The 16,894-nt window shown below is 33.7% G+C and overlaps 1 protein-coding gene across 2 annotated transcripts; it reads right to left on the bottom strand.

Moving 5' to 3' along the window:
* Positions 1-419: 419 nt before the first annotated feature.
* Positions 420-15,294, bottom strand: Mic26-27 (MICOS subunit 26/27). 2 transcript variants are annotated; one of them, XM_071599397.1, is made up of 7 exons: positions 15,265-15,294; positions 14,674-14,873; positions 14,447-14,592; positions 13,385-13,525; positions 12,415-12,519; positions 3,336-3,448; positions 420-666 (listed from the first exon to the last, which is right to left on the bottom strand). In XM_071599397.1, exons 1-7 carry the CDS (start codon positions 15,286-15,288, stop codon positions 598-600), a joined length of 798 nt encoding a protein of 265 aa, XP_071455498.1. In that variant the 5' UTR covers positions 15,289-15,294; the 3' UTR covers positions 420-597. The 2 variants fall into 2 exon arrangements, with proteins under 2 accessions (XP_071455498.1, XP_071455499.1); XM_071599398.1 differs by lacking the exon at positions 3,336-3,448.
* Positions 15,295-16,894: the final 1,600 nt, after the last annotated feature.

Here is a 16,894-nt window from a genome sequence, read left to right as displayed (position 1 = left end):
AAACCAAGTAAGGGTGTGTATGCACTATTTCAGGGTATTTTTCTGAATTTTACATGGGTCTGACTGCTATATTCCATTGAAGTGTGTACTTTCATTTACTGTTCTAATTTTATTTTCTTTATGTTTATGACTATCATTTATGTCACATGCCTGACCAATAAAACAAATAAATAAATGTTTTTGAGGAAAATATATAGTACAGTAATAGAGGAAACATTGAATATACATGGGGTTTGCCTAAAAAAATTACCAGTTATTCTGAGAGTTAAAAAAGATGAAAAGACTCCCTTTCCCTGAAAAAAAAATTCGACATCATCTCTTTAATTCTCATGGAATCAAACAGGAAGCATGCAAACACTTATTAAAAAATTTCACTTTTTGTTACTTATAGTTCCATCATTATGGAATCAAATGCCAGGTAATTTAACATAAGTTTATTGGCAACATAACTGTACAGAGTCAGGAAAATGTCTTTCAGCAGACATCTTAGCTGACTCAGTGACATCGGCTATTTACACAATTAATTTACACCCAGGGAAGTAGAAGTTAACATTCTCGACTAATGCAATTCTCAATAAACTCCAAAACAATAAAACCCTAACTTCTGGTTGTATACATGTCCTTATCTGCTGGGTTGCTCTGATCATTTTTTGCCACTGTTTTGTTCTGGAAAAAAGTAAAACCATGAGTTTAAATCAAAGCATCCTGGAGAATAAATTGCTTTTTAAATAAGTTAGCTACCACAAATGCACTTGGATTTGTAAATCTTTATATAATTTTTAAATAATTCCTCACACTGAATTTAGGGAATTGTGTAAATCAACTGATCAAAAATAATCACAAATAAATTGTGAAACACTTGTTTGGACCAGCTATATCATTCTCAGCAAATACTAAATATCCTTAGCAGACATCTTATTTATATGATCAATGGATACCCTAGTCATCAAATAGATTATTAACCAGTTCTCCACCCACTACATTACCACAAACCACCAAACATGTTTCAAATAATGGCTGCTGCTAGTAGATTAAAAAACGAAGAATAAAATTAAATAAAGTGGAAAGCTGAAATCAAAGAAATGAGTGTGACAAATACAAGGCTCATTAATGACCATACATGCACAAAAGAACAAGGAAAATTTAAATAATCAATCAAAAAAACAAAATGTTGGCATTGGACAGTAAATTCAAGGAATGTCAGTGAAATAAAATTTATACAATTCAACTTCTTTGATAATTTTTGACATAAGCATGTGCATAAAAGAAAACCCCAATTTAAAAACTATATATAATAAATGCTGTTAAAAACACAAAAGAAAGCAAGAGAATGTTAGTAGGGAAAAATCTGTACAACGTTTACAGATACGTAAAATCGTGTGCATGTTCAATGAACGTATCAAGAGCGGAAACTATGAAACAACAATAAATAAAATGGCATTGCTAGGCAATCATAACAGCATCTTATAATACTATAAATAAACTGAAAATTCGGTGCAATATAAGAGGGATGGTGTCATTTCACAAATACTTGCTCATTTGTACGTGAGCATGTACTGTATGTAATTTAAGAAGTTCGATTTCCTCATCACTCCTCAAGGATCCCACCTTCTTTCTGACAATGTTACCTTTTTCACTTGACTCTGCAGTTCAGTTAACAAAGGCATTCTTATAAAGCCAAAAGAAATGCTTATCAACTGTATTTATAGATGACCATATGGAATTGCATATGGGTGTCTTAAGAGTACCTAATAATACACATTCCATGAGGTCTTGCATACATGCAAACATATTTCATTACATTAAAGAGTCTAGATTTACTCTAACATCTGAATGAATGGTGAGTCAACAATTATAAATAAATTTTTCCATCAAACATTTTTTCAACCATCCAAAATAAATTTTTGTTACACATGTAGAACAAGAATCAAGATAACCTCTAAAATAATTCACTTTCCTTAAGGTTAACTATCACATTTTGCAACTCTATTTTAAACATGTCTCATTACAAATTTTTTAATTAAAAAATATTGCCTAGAATAATTCTCTTTAATTTCAATTGTAATAATAAATATTATGCTAAAATAAATTATGGGAGAAATAATTAAACAAATTTATCATAACAAACTAAAAAAAGTTGTTTAAAAAATATGGGCAGCTAAATTCATATATTAGCTGAAAGGTTTTGAGAAATGTATGGTGTCTCTCTCTAACAACACTTGGGTCCTAATTACCAGCTTAAGTAGGATTGCTATCTTATCTTTATGCCTCTGCTATATATTTAACTAGGAAAGAAAGAACAATCACATTGATTTTGAAATTATGAACAGTCAATATTAAAACTTAGGTCAGAGTCCACACAATATTTATTTCCAGGGGTCCTCCGATGAAGGCAAGTACTGAGTTAAATTGTGAGATGGTGTGTTCTGGTCTCATTGAAACACCCAACCACCATCAATTGGTATTTTAAGAATCAAAGCAGAGACTTCATCCAAAATAGAAATAAGACAGGCCATGTTAAAAATGATTCCCTCAGGGATATCACCAAGAATAAATAGTTGTTCTTTCAGATAAAATAAGGTTTACAAATAATTCCATGGAATTTTTCAGTATTTTATCAGTCCCTCATGCAATGACGAAGTGGATTCATTATTAATACTATGACAATGAAATTTACTCTGTGCATTACACATTTTCCCCAGACCTGCCTTTACCCAATCCGTACACCTTAAATCTCATAGAATTTCCAGCATTTCAGGTAAGCATGTATGATGAAAAAGCAACCAAAGATTACATTGTTCCCAATCATGCAAAAATAAATGAAAGCTCATAAATACCAAACACATAAAAGGCTGCGCTCAAAGGAATTAGTAGCCATTTACTCCACAAAGCAGATAATGCATCATAATAAACAGTTCACAATTTTCCATAAAGGGGCCTTAAACACTGAAAGCTCACACAACTGCCTGCTACATTTGCAAATGCCATATGGATTGAATATAAGGCCTAAAGACAATCCAATAACAATATTAAATAAATGTGTTAAACAAGTAAACAAGGTTACCATTGGAAGTTAAAGAGGAGCAGGAAGCAGGAGGTGGAGATCCAGGAAGAGACGGGTAATGAATCAGTTTAGTGGGTGGCTCAACAACTGGAGGTGGGATGTGTTTGAGGTGCTGGCTCCTAAGGTCTTCTGGCAGGATTGGAGAGGAAGTGAATGATCTGGAGGTCAAGGGATTGGATATTTTCATCAGAGGTAGGGTATCAATGAGCTTCTCTTTTGAAGCATCCACTTCCTTAGTGGGGCATGCAGGAGTGGTAGAAGATGTATTTACCATGGGCTTCGGACCCTTGGGATCGTCTTTTGGGGCTTGAAATTGAGTATTAGATGTAGATTCTCTTTTCTCAGGATGATGATCCAAGACTACAGCCTTACTTTCAGGTTTGACTGGAAGAAACAATACTGCTGAGTTAATTATGACAGCAGGATTTTCCACTAACTTCCCCTAATGATTCATGCTGCAAACTCTAATCAGGGTCATAAAAGAAGATGAATAAATAACAGCACAGAATTGTCACATAAAAATAAAATGTGATTACTACTAAATATCTACCCAGATGGAGATATATATCAACTAATAAACGACTTCTATATTATAGACAAGATAATGCAATATTGTGTACATTTTCCCTTCTACACATATTGGTATTCTAGTCCAGGCATCTCTGTACTTTCAGATGGTCTGAACTTAATGGTAGACATTGAAACTGAGGAATGTCTCAAAAGAGGTATAGAGTGGAATTCAGGTCATATGGGAACAGCAAACAAAGTTGGTTTGGTGAAAGAATATGATAAAAATTTCAGCCAAAGGTTAGGGTAATAAGCTACTCTCACAACAAATACTACTTCTACTTGATTTCTGCAAAATGCATGCAGTTGTTATGCAACAAAATGAGCAATTGTCCAAAGTATATGACAAGAAAAATTTCCAAATTTTGAGTAAAATAAAAATTATTTTCAAAATGGAGCAATGGTAATCAGTGGCAGCAGCGAATGCTATTGATTTGAGGAAGGAATGACATTCCTGAAATACCCACAAATTATTAAGGCAATTCACAATGGATCTAGGTAATTTATTCTACAAGTAATTGAAATTCAATCCAGTTTCATATTGGTATAGAAGTGTGGACAACAGACAACATATGAACAACAAGAAATTGAATTAACATTCAAAAGATAAAATTTGCAGAAAAAGGAATCAGTACAGTTGCATCACTTGGATAAATCTACCTATAACCGTGGACATTAACCATGATCAGCATTGAAGAGGCCTCGAGCACAGGAACTTAACTGAACTACTGCAGGATTTTAAATAACTATACTCTTGTACATCTAACAGGGCATATTGTCATATTTAAGGAGGACAGAAAAAGAAAAAGATACCATCAGCTGTTCTTGATACCTATGCTTACGTCATTCCATGTAAATTTCCTTGTGGCTGAGAGGCAACCTTGTTTAATTATGTACTCGTAATCTTGGGGAGTTGAGATTTTATCAGTTGCATAAATAATATGAATGCAAGGAAAGAGAATGGTATTACAGAAGGATAAGGGGTGTATAATACAAATGGATGAAGAAACAGGGTTCAAATGACTCAATACCTAGTGCCACTAAGTATTTTATGAGCTAGTGAACTTCCTCTCTTTAAAATGATAAGATATTAAGGCAGTTGAATTCAAATAATTTTGGGGCAGAAGATTCAAAAGGAACAACCCACACACTGATGATCTCCTGAAAAACATGTATTAAAAAGTACTAGGTGCTATTGCCATGTATAATCTTAGGAAATATTGAAAATGTTAACATGAACCTGTTTAAAATTGAGGAATGAAAAAAAATTTTAGTTTTCTTTCAGTGAATTTTGATGAGAATATATACGTTTCAAGAGTAATTTAAAACTTTTAATAATTGCATTTTTAAACAAAATGATGCACACTCACTGGTAAAAATTGCGTACTTATGGCCACACAGCAAATACATGCATAAAAACCCATTACATGAATGTCTGATATCAGCCAAGGTGTTCTTAAGAATCACATTTGTTTCAAGTGTATTGTGTGATAATGAAAGTCTACACATTCCAACTTTATTTTTGTATTTTAACACTAAAATGTTCCGCTTCATCAGCTCATATCTCACATGGTTATGTGATAAAGGCTGACCTGCTGCAAAGGGACTTTAATAAAACGGTGGATTAGATGACAAATAATGTGATGGATATTAATGTTAGCAAATGCAAATCCATCACTTTTAGTAACAAGGTAAATGGAACCAATAGGGACTACAAATTCTTGGAAAATGTCATTCCTAGCTGTAAATAGCTGTGATACTTAGGTGTACATTTAACAAAGGATTTAGGGTGGGGGGCTGAACATGGAATTTCCTAATAAAACAATTGTTGATTTGAACATTTTACCTGCAAAACTATTCTATCAGGGTAAACCTTTCCTTACAGGGTATATACTTTTAAGAAAAGATGTAAACAATTAAAATAATAATTTGATAGATATGATCAGTAAAATTGTATGCAACAGCTTAGTTTGGATTTTTTTCTTGTTGATTGGGAAACTGATGTTAATGAGATGGGGATTTTCTTTTTTTTTTGTGTTAGAAGTTGATGCTTGGATCTTTCCATTGAGTTGTTTTTTCTTTTAGGCTGATTTCATTTATTATCTTTTGTGATAGTAATTGGATTTAAGATGTCATACTATTTTTCCACGGCAAGTTTGATTGTCATACTTGGGACTAGTATGCCACCTGACATTGTTTATCTCTACATGTGCGTTTTATATAATTATTATTATTATTATTATTATTACTGCACTTCAACCTATTTCCTTCTAGAGTGCTATCATCTTCAAATATTATTAAAATGACATCAATAAAAGATCTGAAGTCAGTACACGAAATGCTATAAATGCTAACACATAGACTCTCCAAGCATTTCACTACTCCACTATCAATTATGTGCACACATTGTTGAAAAGTGACCACCACCATATTTTGTCTCTGACATGGATGCAATAATTTGCAACTTCATTTCCATGCAAATCTGCTCCACCCACATGTATATTTTACTCATGAATTATTCAAGGTCGGGTGATGATGATTATTATGATGGTAGGGCTTTCTCTATCTCAATACCAAGTATGTCTACGCTAAGCTAACCTAATCAATTTCATGCTCTCTTCTTATGCTATAACTGATTTCCCTTACCTAATATCTTTACTATACAGTTCTTTATATCTTTCTTACAACACTCTTCTGGTTCAATAATTATCCTAATGTATCTCAAATGGTGAGAATGAATTTTCCTATTTTACTCCTAGACAGCTTTCACATTCCTGTAAAGCACACCCATTTCACCCTGCCTCGGTAAACTCAACACATTCAACATTACTCTTGCCAATGAGATTTATTCACTCTATTAGATTCTCATCTTAGTTCACTATTTTTCTCATTATACTTTCTCCTTCCTAATTCTAGTAACATTATTCCCATTTCCTGCTCTCATCTTTCTTTCTAACCATCTCCCTCCTCTTATCAATAGCTTACTACTCCTTTTCTAAATTACTGTTTCCATTGTATCATTTGTAGCTTTCAATATGCCACCCACTATTGAGATATCTCTAACTTTTTTCAATGAGCCCATCCCTCAGTCTGCATCCAAAATTTATCAATGGATTCCAGGTATTCCTTCGCTCCTTTCAACATTTCATATCCTGATACTTCTTCCCTTATTCATTTTTCTGAATTTGATGTTACCATATGCTTCATAACCATTAAATTATGATCTGAATTCACACCCACTCCCAGGAAACTGTCTAATTATAATGCATTCTATGTACCTGGTATCCATCTCCTCAACCTCCCGACATCTTTCGTGAGTACCTGTCTGTATTGCAGTGTCCAACCCAGGTGCTAATGATAAAGAGTATGCGGTATTTTTCATGCAACACTATATTGTTATCGCCCCCAAGTCATTTATTATTTCTAAATCATACTCTCCTATTTCTCCCCTCACCCATCACTACATTCAAAACTCCCATCACTATCAAGTATTCCCTACAGCAACACGTATAACTATTTGCTCTACTTGATGGTGAATACTGTTTAGTTCTTTTTATTCCTAAGGTTACTTGGTGGCATGTATACTCAAATTAAAATGAAGTTTGTTGATTATTTATCCCTAAAATTAATATTCTATCACTCACTTGCTCTGCTTACTACTCTTCTTTCTTTTTGTTTAGAACAATATTACACCCCTCCGACTCTCTTTCCTTCCTCTGTACTGGCCCTAGGCTAATTTTAATACATAATTATATCCACCATACTATATAATACACAATATATACACGGTACACATGAGACATTGTATATTCATCAACATTGGAAATTGGCTATGGTGATTGCTGCATTCAAATAAAAACAAAAGAGGACGGCCATTCAAGCATGGATAACTCATGCCCATGACTTAAGTACAAGTTTTTCCATGAGCATATTACCTTATTAAATAAAGACAGAACCAATCATTGACATGATAATATCTTAAGTGATAATCATGAAACAGTGCACTGATTTCCTTTTTTAGTGTTAGGTGTTTGAAAGACTCTTCTTCATATCAGTAATCAAAATTGCAATGACCCTTCCTGATATTAACAAATTTTCTAAATGTTATTAGTCATCAGTGTTCATATAATATAGGCACTGCCAATTAGGCCTGAATCAATTTGGAGAGGAAAAATGAAATCATGTTACATGATTTGAACACAAAACTAAAAGTCAATGCTTTCTTTTATTCAAAGAACTGTGGGAGATACCATGAGTTACTTGTAACGGAGTCATCTCCTAATATGCATTAAAATGCAGAAAATTCAAGGAGTAAAAATCACTTGTATTGGCTGGGATTCAAGCCCAGATCCCTCAATGTCTGGCCGAGTACTTTACCCACTTAAGCTATGGAGGCAACCTCTTAAACTCCAAACTTTTGCTCCGAAGCTATGTTTCAATTCACCCAATCATTTCAGTACATTTAATTTATATCTACTATCAGTTTAGCATGCATAATGACAAGGGAACATGAGAATACTTCAGAAGCACATCAATAAAATACCTATTTTAGCAAACAAGACACAAAAACGTTTATGGCACTGAAACGGTGTAACACAAGATGAAACAAGAAAGAATAAAGGTTACATGGAACTTATATCATGATTTTTACTTTAATTTTAATATAGAAGCCAACAAACCCCAGAAGATGGAACTTGTAGGATGATAACTTCTTCTGAAACATTATAATAAAAATCATGAATACTGGCCTCAGGATCATAAACCCCTTCCTATCTTATAATGGCCTCCAAAAGAAGCAGTGAAATAGTCTAATGAGCAAATTCCTTGAACTCACTGCGTGTGCCTGAACAATACATTTTTCGTTATTCATCCTGAACTATGTTGAACCAACAACAAGTACATTTCCCTTTCCATCGAACCTACGAACAATATGGAGCAGCTAAGATGATACACAAAAATAGAATGTGTGTATTTATGAGTGATATACATGGAGATTGCAGATAAACCCCAATGGATATTTTTTGTTGGGTTTCTAAAACCTCCTTCTCAACATTCTGAAATCAGTGACTGTAAAAATATAAACATTTACAATTGAAAAACCGATCCACTCTCATGGCAGAAATGTGTATATGGTTTTTCATTCGACTACTGACAGCTTCCTTCACGATTAACTGTTAAAAACTTATCATAGCACTCAGTCTCTTTATGGCAATATACATTTATCAGATATTTTATCGGAGTGAGGATTTTTCCATACTATAAACTAATACAATTATTTTATTTTCAACTTGGTATCGCTGATGAAAATGGAAATAAATTTGCTATACATCATTGCAGAACAAACTGAGTAGTTTCAGGCATGACGTGGTGGAATTTAACACAATAAAGAATAGATAATAGCAATTTTCTACTAGATAAGTTTAACTGTATGACTGGGTTTCCACATACTACATCATCTTCAAGTAACACATCCTATTGGTTGGTTATCCAACCTTCCCCTCAACCACGTCCTTCCGCTCCTACCACATACACCCCTCCTCCCAGGAAGCAAAAATGTATACAGGGTGCGGCATCATAGCTTCCTTTTTTGAAAGTGTTTTGCATTTAAAAAAAGGAAGTAATGCTGCCGCACCCTTTTTAAGATGGCATTAGAATGCATTTTGTTACCTGAAGGTGATGTAATAAATTGAAACCCAGTCGTACAATTTCACATATCTAGTGAAAAATTGCTACCATCCATTCTTTATTCTCATTGAAGATTGTTTAACGTTTATATACCACGTGTTTGTTGGTATCATTATTAGTGTTCAAAAATTAACATTCCGAACAAAAACAAATGGATTCAAATGGCCAAACGTGCTTAACTCCAAATGATTATTCATTGGGAACTCAATAGCAGCAACGTGGGGAAAGACTGCTGCTCTGCTTGGAACTGCTTCTCTCCTGAATTCACCCACTGAGGTAAGAAGGGAATAAACAAGTATGGTATAGAAAGGAAGGAATGCCTGCTGGAACCTACTCTTAACATACATATTGAATAATTAGATTGGTCTTCTGTACCTTCACGCAATATATATACAATAAACACTTGTTCATCAATGTTCATCGAAGCACCAATAATCGAAAAACATGGATAACTGAGATGCATGGAAAATATGGTGGTAAACTTAATGTTTTGATTCTGCAATATTAACTTGAGCTCTTTTTAGCAATAGAAAGTACATTTTTTGCATCTTTCAGCCATTTTATTAGGGTAGAATTATAGATTTACAGTGGGTCGCGGTAGTCCAGTGGGTAGAGCGATGGACTGCTGATCAGAGGGTCCCGGGTTCAATTCCCGGGCAAGGCACTCTGGGCACCTGCAGCTCCACCCAAAGCTTAAGTGATTTTAGGGTACCAGGTCTTCCTGGGAAACCATAACCGGCACAGGGAAAGGAACTGGCCCCCCTGTTGTGTGAATTTTCACACGCCGTATAGGACTTAGTACTGGGTGATCTCTACCATCACCTTCGGGTTGATTACTGTGTTTATGGGTTTTTTTTATAGATTTACAAGAATACAAAAGTACCATAGTGTGAACACAAAAACACATTTTCCTCGGGAAGCTAAACCAATCACGTAGCCAGCTAAAACAAATGATAGGTGAATTAATAATTTTAAAAAAGGATCGCTGATATGGATTAATATTTGTTATATGATACCAATTAAAATAATGCAGTGTAGGTAGTTGATGACTTATTTGCCGCACAGTAAAACTACATATTTGCTCATTTTAAAAGAGAAAATGGAATTCTCAGGGCCAATGAATGCCAGGGAAATGAAAACTGGAAAGTATCAATGTATCATACATCAGGGTATTCTGTGAAATTAAAAACTTTATAAAAAGTTTAGGCATTATAAACTTGTGTTTTCAAAAGTTCCAAAGCATTTAATTATGTTAAGGATTGTAATTTCAATACAATTTTGAGATGCTAGGAAGAGAATTGCATAGGTAATCCACAAAACAGAAAATTAGCATTTATTGCATTATGAATCACACAAACGATCTATAAAAATTGCAATTTATTAAATTCCAGGAAAAATGCTTTGGGTCAAACTATACATTTATTTCTCAGATGTTGAGAGATTAACTTCGAAACACACATTATAGCAAAAATTATGGTAAATATATAATAAAATGGCAGCAATAATTGGGTTTCAGCATTTAACAGTTTTCCTTCAATTCAATCCTCCTGCCGCAAAGAACACATATAACTTTTCAGTCCCTTTGAAAATATTCTTACCAAAAAATACTGAAGTGATAAGCTAATTTAATTGTAAGCGTTAATTTTTAATTCATTTTTTTACATTTTTCATCCACAGAGCACAACAAGAAAGTATTATGTTATATGAACGGTCATTTTTTAAAGAACTTCCTATCTGAATTATAGCTTTGAGAGTCAGTCCCCAAATTCTAGAAAAATTGAAGACCATATGAGCTAAAATCAGTATACTTGTTTCCACCTTTTAAGAATTTAAATTGGTTCGATAAATTAATTAATGCAGTTTTTACCAATGATCTAATGGTTCCTGGCTCAACTTTGTGGAAGTTAATGTTCATTAAATGAAGAACACATTGCATTTTTCCACTGTTCTTTACTATGATGCCTAGACTTTGAAACTAGCAGTACCAAAATAAAGAACAGCGGAAAAATACATTGTGTTCTTCATTTAATGAATGATTTAAGGCTTAATTTTCAACTTTGCAAAGCGATAGGTAGTTTGGTTTTTGCACAAATCCTACCATATGTATATCAATTGCTTAAACATTTTTTTAGCAGCAAAACAAGGAACATCATTAATTTTGTAATAACTCCCAAAATTCCTGAGTTTACACCTGAATGTAAATATGTAAGAAAAGGCATCCACATCCACATAGCATAAATATTCCTACCATTATTTAGCATATTTTGTTATACTTATGAAAAAATGGATTAGAAAACATTTGAAATAACAGATATTACGCATATGTACAACCTTCACCCAATTCTAGGTGCATACTAGTACGTGTCCCAACTTTCAGCTTTCCAATCCTCTTGCTTTATGAGTTACAGGATAAAATTATGTAGAAAGATACATGCATTTACAGATTTCTTTTTAAAATAGATTCTGTGTATGAAAAATATTCATATTTTTTGTTTGTTTTTTCAAACTGATATAAATGTATTAAGGCATCAAACATTAACATGATTTATTTAATAAAATATCTCCAAATGCACAGCAGCAGCAAACATAGTAATGATCTTCCACGCAGAAATGAATAATTTTGAAAAAAGAAAAGCAGCAGTGCTCTCAGAAATAAGCCATACATCTTAAAACCATCATTTTAATTTGATACATGAACTTTTGATTTGAGGGCTATCAGACTTCCAATTGCACCATTGGAAGGGCTGTAGCCTAACACAAAATGTCCTAATGAAGATGTGCAAAGGCTCTTCCATGTCAAATCATATGATATTTTAACGTACTAGATATTTATCCTCACAAGGGAGACTACGGCCCCATGCATGGAATCAAGTTGTTCCAAAAACATTGTTGTTACAGTGCCATACTGACGGCACCCACCCACCAAGGCCCTTCTGTCAACTATATTTGACAGAAATGAATGGAGTCAAAGTGAGGGCTATGGGCAAGATTCATAATTCCAATTTTGATGAATACCAATTTGCAAATGAGCTATAACTCTTTTCTTCTGCTCTATTAGACAATCTCAAAGAAAACTAGTATTAATCAATGTAACATACCTCCATTGACAAAATTGTATCCTATCAAAGCATACTTCTTAGCATTCTGAACAGCTTCTTTGGAGTAAATGGCAGCTTCATTTGGGTAGCACAATGAAGCCATCGCTATAAAAGGATAGAACAAATTAAATTATAACACCTAAGTTGGATGACGAAAATCTTACAGTAATTTTGGTATTATGGTAACAGTGATGGGCTTCAATTTTTTATTAATTCAACTTATAATTCGTTTCACAATTAGAAATTTAATTGCATTGTGTTTTGGATTTTTCCATAATATACTTGGAAGGAAAATACACTTTCAAAAAATACACACTTTTATCTAGATGCCTAAATCACTTTATAACCTAAAATGGGCAGAAAACAGTTTCACAAGCAATCAAATGAAAAGAAGTACAAGAATAATTAAGGTTCTATTCCTTGATACAAAGGTTTGATTTGATAAAAAGGGTTTTTTAATGGAAAGATAGGTAAAAGAAATTTTTCTATTGAAACTGAAATGCCTACAATTTTTTGTGGTATTGTGGAATGGATCAATCTGTCTTGTCCTCAACCTCATGTCAATCTTAACATTAGAAATTATAGCTCAGGAGTGAGAGAGCCAAAAAATATTGGCTTGGAATTAAAATCCAACTAAGTTCAACATAATAAAAGTAGGGGTGGAGAGATGCAAGATTTATGGTGAGAAGAGGAGATTGGAACTTTAAACCTACCCTAAGAAATGCATGAATCACCTGCAGATACCGTGCCAGCTGCCTCACCAGTGCTAATAAAATTTGACACCATTCCTGTGACCTCTTAAGGCCTCAAAACACACATTTAGTTTTACAAAGGCTTTGATAATATAAGCATAATATTTTCAAACATTTGTTAATTTAGTAATCAACAGGAGATCTACATCTTACCAACTAGAGTAATACTAGTACACTTGGGCACAGGTGTTTCAGTGGAGAATTAAATTCAAACTAACCAAGAGCACCAGTAGAACCATAAAGCAGCCGGCGGAAAAAACCTCCTCTGAGACCAAGCACCAAACCAGTAAGACCACCAAGGCCAATTGCACCAGCACGAGGTAAATAATTATTTTCTTCTTTTAGGAAGGATATAATAACTGAACAAAAAAGAGAAAACTTCACAGTTACGAATTGATCACAAGCAATAAAAAAATCAGGAATAAAATACAAAATTCATTGAGTAATAACAATAATTTTTACAATTCAAAATTTACAAATTTAATATTATAATAACTGCTTTTTTCCAATGGCATGTCTTATAGATCTCAAGTAATTTTTTGCCAATCACAGAAGTAAAATCTCAGTTTTTAATGGCTTTCTCAAGTATACAGTTACTAACATGCTGTGGATTTTGTTGATAAACACCAAATGTGAACAGGTTTGCAAACAAATAATCCTTAGCTCTTTGGTAATATTTTATGTATTGAAACCAATGACAATAAGAGACGGAAATAAACACCTTGAGACTAGAGCATCAATGCAAACTGATCTATAGCACAAAAAGCTTATATGAAATTGCGGTGAGCTGTTCATCGCTGCATTAAAATTTGAATGTAATACTGTGAGTAAGCAAATTATTTTATGAAAATTACTTGAAACATACAATAATAATCAATAAAATTATCCTTTTAACGATTACAAATTGATTCTTTTCTTAAATACCTGTATTAGTTAAAAGTGATGTCCACATTACCAAAACTACGACTCAAAGAGTACATTATTCCAGTTTTTTTTAGTAAAAATGCTGCAGCCAACAATGAATTGATATCATTGAAAGGTATGTGAGAAGTCACCATTCCAATCAAAAAGGAGAAGGATCATCATCAAGGTAAATTACTCTGGATGGTGGTGATTTAACGGAAGGACCTACCATTTAAAGCAGGAGGTCAGAACTTGAAAAATTCCAAATGTACACATCCTCTTTCCAATAAATTGAAAAATCTGGTAAGGTCCGCTGTCTGGCGTTACTATTGAAACCAAATCCATAATAGCAAGACATAATAACTTAAAATACATACACTCTGAATGAGCTTTCCCTGTTTCCACGAACTCCACCACCTTCTGTTTATACCGATCAAGGTCATCAACGTACACCCACAGCTCTTTTCTGACAACGGATACCGCTGCTTCTAAATCAGACCTAGACCTCTCTTCCGCAGTATAGCTGCAAATAACATGCACGACAACGTTAACATGGTAATGTGTACAGAGGAACTCACATTTTTTATATGTTGGTTTACTTTACCATGGGGGATCTGCATGGTCATAAATAGGCAATTCACTCGGTTTAATTTTTAGAGGACCTATATGGCACTTTCCTTCCGCCGGCTTTATTTCTGAAGGAGCAGCAGTAACCTTTTCAGGTTTTTCCGCCGCTTTGACGACTGCAGTGGCAGCAGGACATATTGCCGCAACAGAGACGGGTATCAGAAACTTTCTCATGATCTGTCGATTGCAAAATAACAAATTAGAAGGGCTAAATTTCGAACCCAACGTTTACCAAACCTAAACACGACTGCACATTCACCGCTATGTACAAATATTACGACGATATTACATCATTAAAATCGTTATTTGGAAGGTGGCATTGATAATGATTTTGTTGACACCCTATTATTCACAATACATTCCTGAAAAGTAAGGAAATTAGGGGGAAAACTCTGGAACCACTGATTCAACCCGGGAAGCTAACGTGAGTTAAAGTACCATCAACTTTAGAAGATACTTCAATCAACTCATGACCAGTAAATTTCACTAAAATCAACTAATAAAATGTGCAATCTATGTAATGAAGTCATTTCAGGTCCAAAAATATTAGTATTTCTCTGACACTAACTTTTGATACTCTGGGGGCAGCCATTTTTTTCTGAAGGACGAGCGGATCGAAAAACGAAAATGTGCCTCCGAAACCGCGCCAATTTCACATTTGTTAGACAAGAAGCATGTCGAGGGAATTGCGCTTTCACCCCAGTCTATCTCAAAATAAGAAATAATCAACAAAAATCATTTCAAACATATATCTCCCGCATCTTAATGACCAAAATTTTTTAAGTTTAAGTGAATGTAATTCACATAATGTCCCATGTATTCCCTAAGGTGAAGAGCTTAACGAAAGAAGACGAAACTATACCTTACTTACTTTGAGCTCCAAAAATTCAGTATATATTTCAATTTATTAAACTGGGAAATTCATATGTCACCGGGGAAGCAGTGCTCGTGCAATGAATTTTTAAATGCTGAAAATGAACAATCCCAACAACAATGTGCTTAGTATCGCTTACGTGCATCCAAATTGTTCCTAATTTACAAAGAATTCCAGTCTGAGAATTCAATCTAGTTGGCTCAAAATCAATAACGTGATAAAAAAACTCTTGAATTTTGTACATTCCCTGGGTAATCCAAATATCTTCAGTTTAGTTTGTGTGGTCAAAACAAGTAAATTTTTTCTGTCCATTGTTGCGTACTAAAAGCCAACTCATAATATTAGTAAATTCATTTTTTTCTAAAAATGTGGACCAAAATTTGGAAAAAAAGCTTTTGTAGCCTTCACTAAGAAATCGATGTCACCTCTCAATAATTTATTCCTTCGACATTTCTGGAGGTATGCAACTCGAGTCAACGTAATTATATCCAATTTATTTATCCAAAAGGACTTCACGAGCGAATGCAACATAATTCACGTCACAAAATTCGAAAACAATAACTGATTTTGTTTTCCATGAGCAGATGCAACTATCCCCGTAAGTCCTTTTCCTTATTTTGAAGATACACCACACCAGTCCAGTCTTAAGAATGTATTGTACTGTAGCCACTTTACACCAGGCCACAAATTTTACTTTCCATTGGTGACTGGTTCTTCTTGCCCAATAAGGAGTGTATGCCAAAGGTCTCAATTTACTTTTCTGGTATGGGCATTGATTTTTTATGCTTTTTTTCGATTTTTTTGCCAAAAGTTTACTAGAAGACGAACAAAAGTTCTCCCAGCCTAGGCGGCCCAAAGGAGTCCTTAACTAGGAAATGCAAGACATCCGTTATGGACTTCACAAAATATTTTTTTAAATGAGTTTTTTTTACTTTTCGGTGTAGTAAAATGCAGATTTATGGGTAAAATAAGTTTTAATTGAGAACTACTACCGAAGTAGTCTATTAAAACGTTCACGCAATACAATAAGTATGAGTACATTATAAACTACTCTAAGGTATACTGGTAGTTTCATATAATAAAGAACCAGACGAGTATTTTTAATTTCAATGCACAGTTATTGTTTATATTTTAGAATTATATTGTACAATTACTTGAAGAGACATATTTGACACCTTTAAGCAAAATTCGACATATATGCACTTAATGTACTCGCGTACACGTTTAAATACTGTACGATTGTAAAAAATGAAAGAATATTGGCAAAATAATTTGGATCGCGCTAAATGGCATTTGACTTTAGCAAAGTTTTATACATCAATTC

The sequence above is a fragment of the Hetaerina americana genome, unplaced genomic scaffold (assembly GCF_022747635.1).
Source record: "Hetaerina americana unplaced genomic scaffold, ioHetAmer1.1.p SCAF_11, whole genome shotgun sequence".
NCBI lineage: Eukaryota > Metazoa > Arthropoda > Insecta > Odonata > Calopterygidae > Hetaerina > Hetaerina americana.
This window is presented reverse-complemented; position numbering and strand designations above follow the sequence as displayed.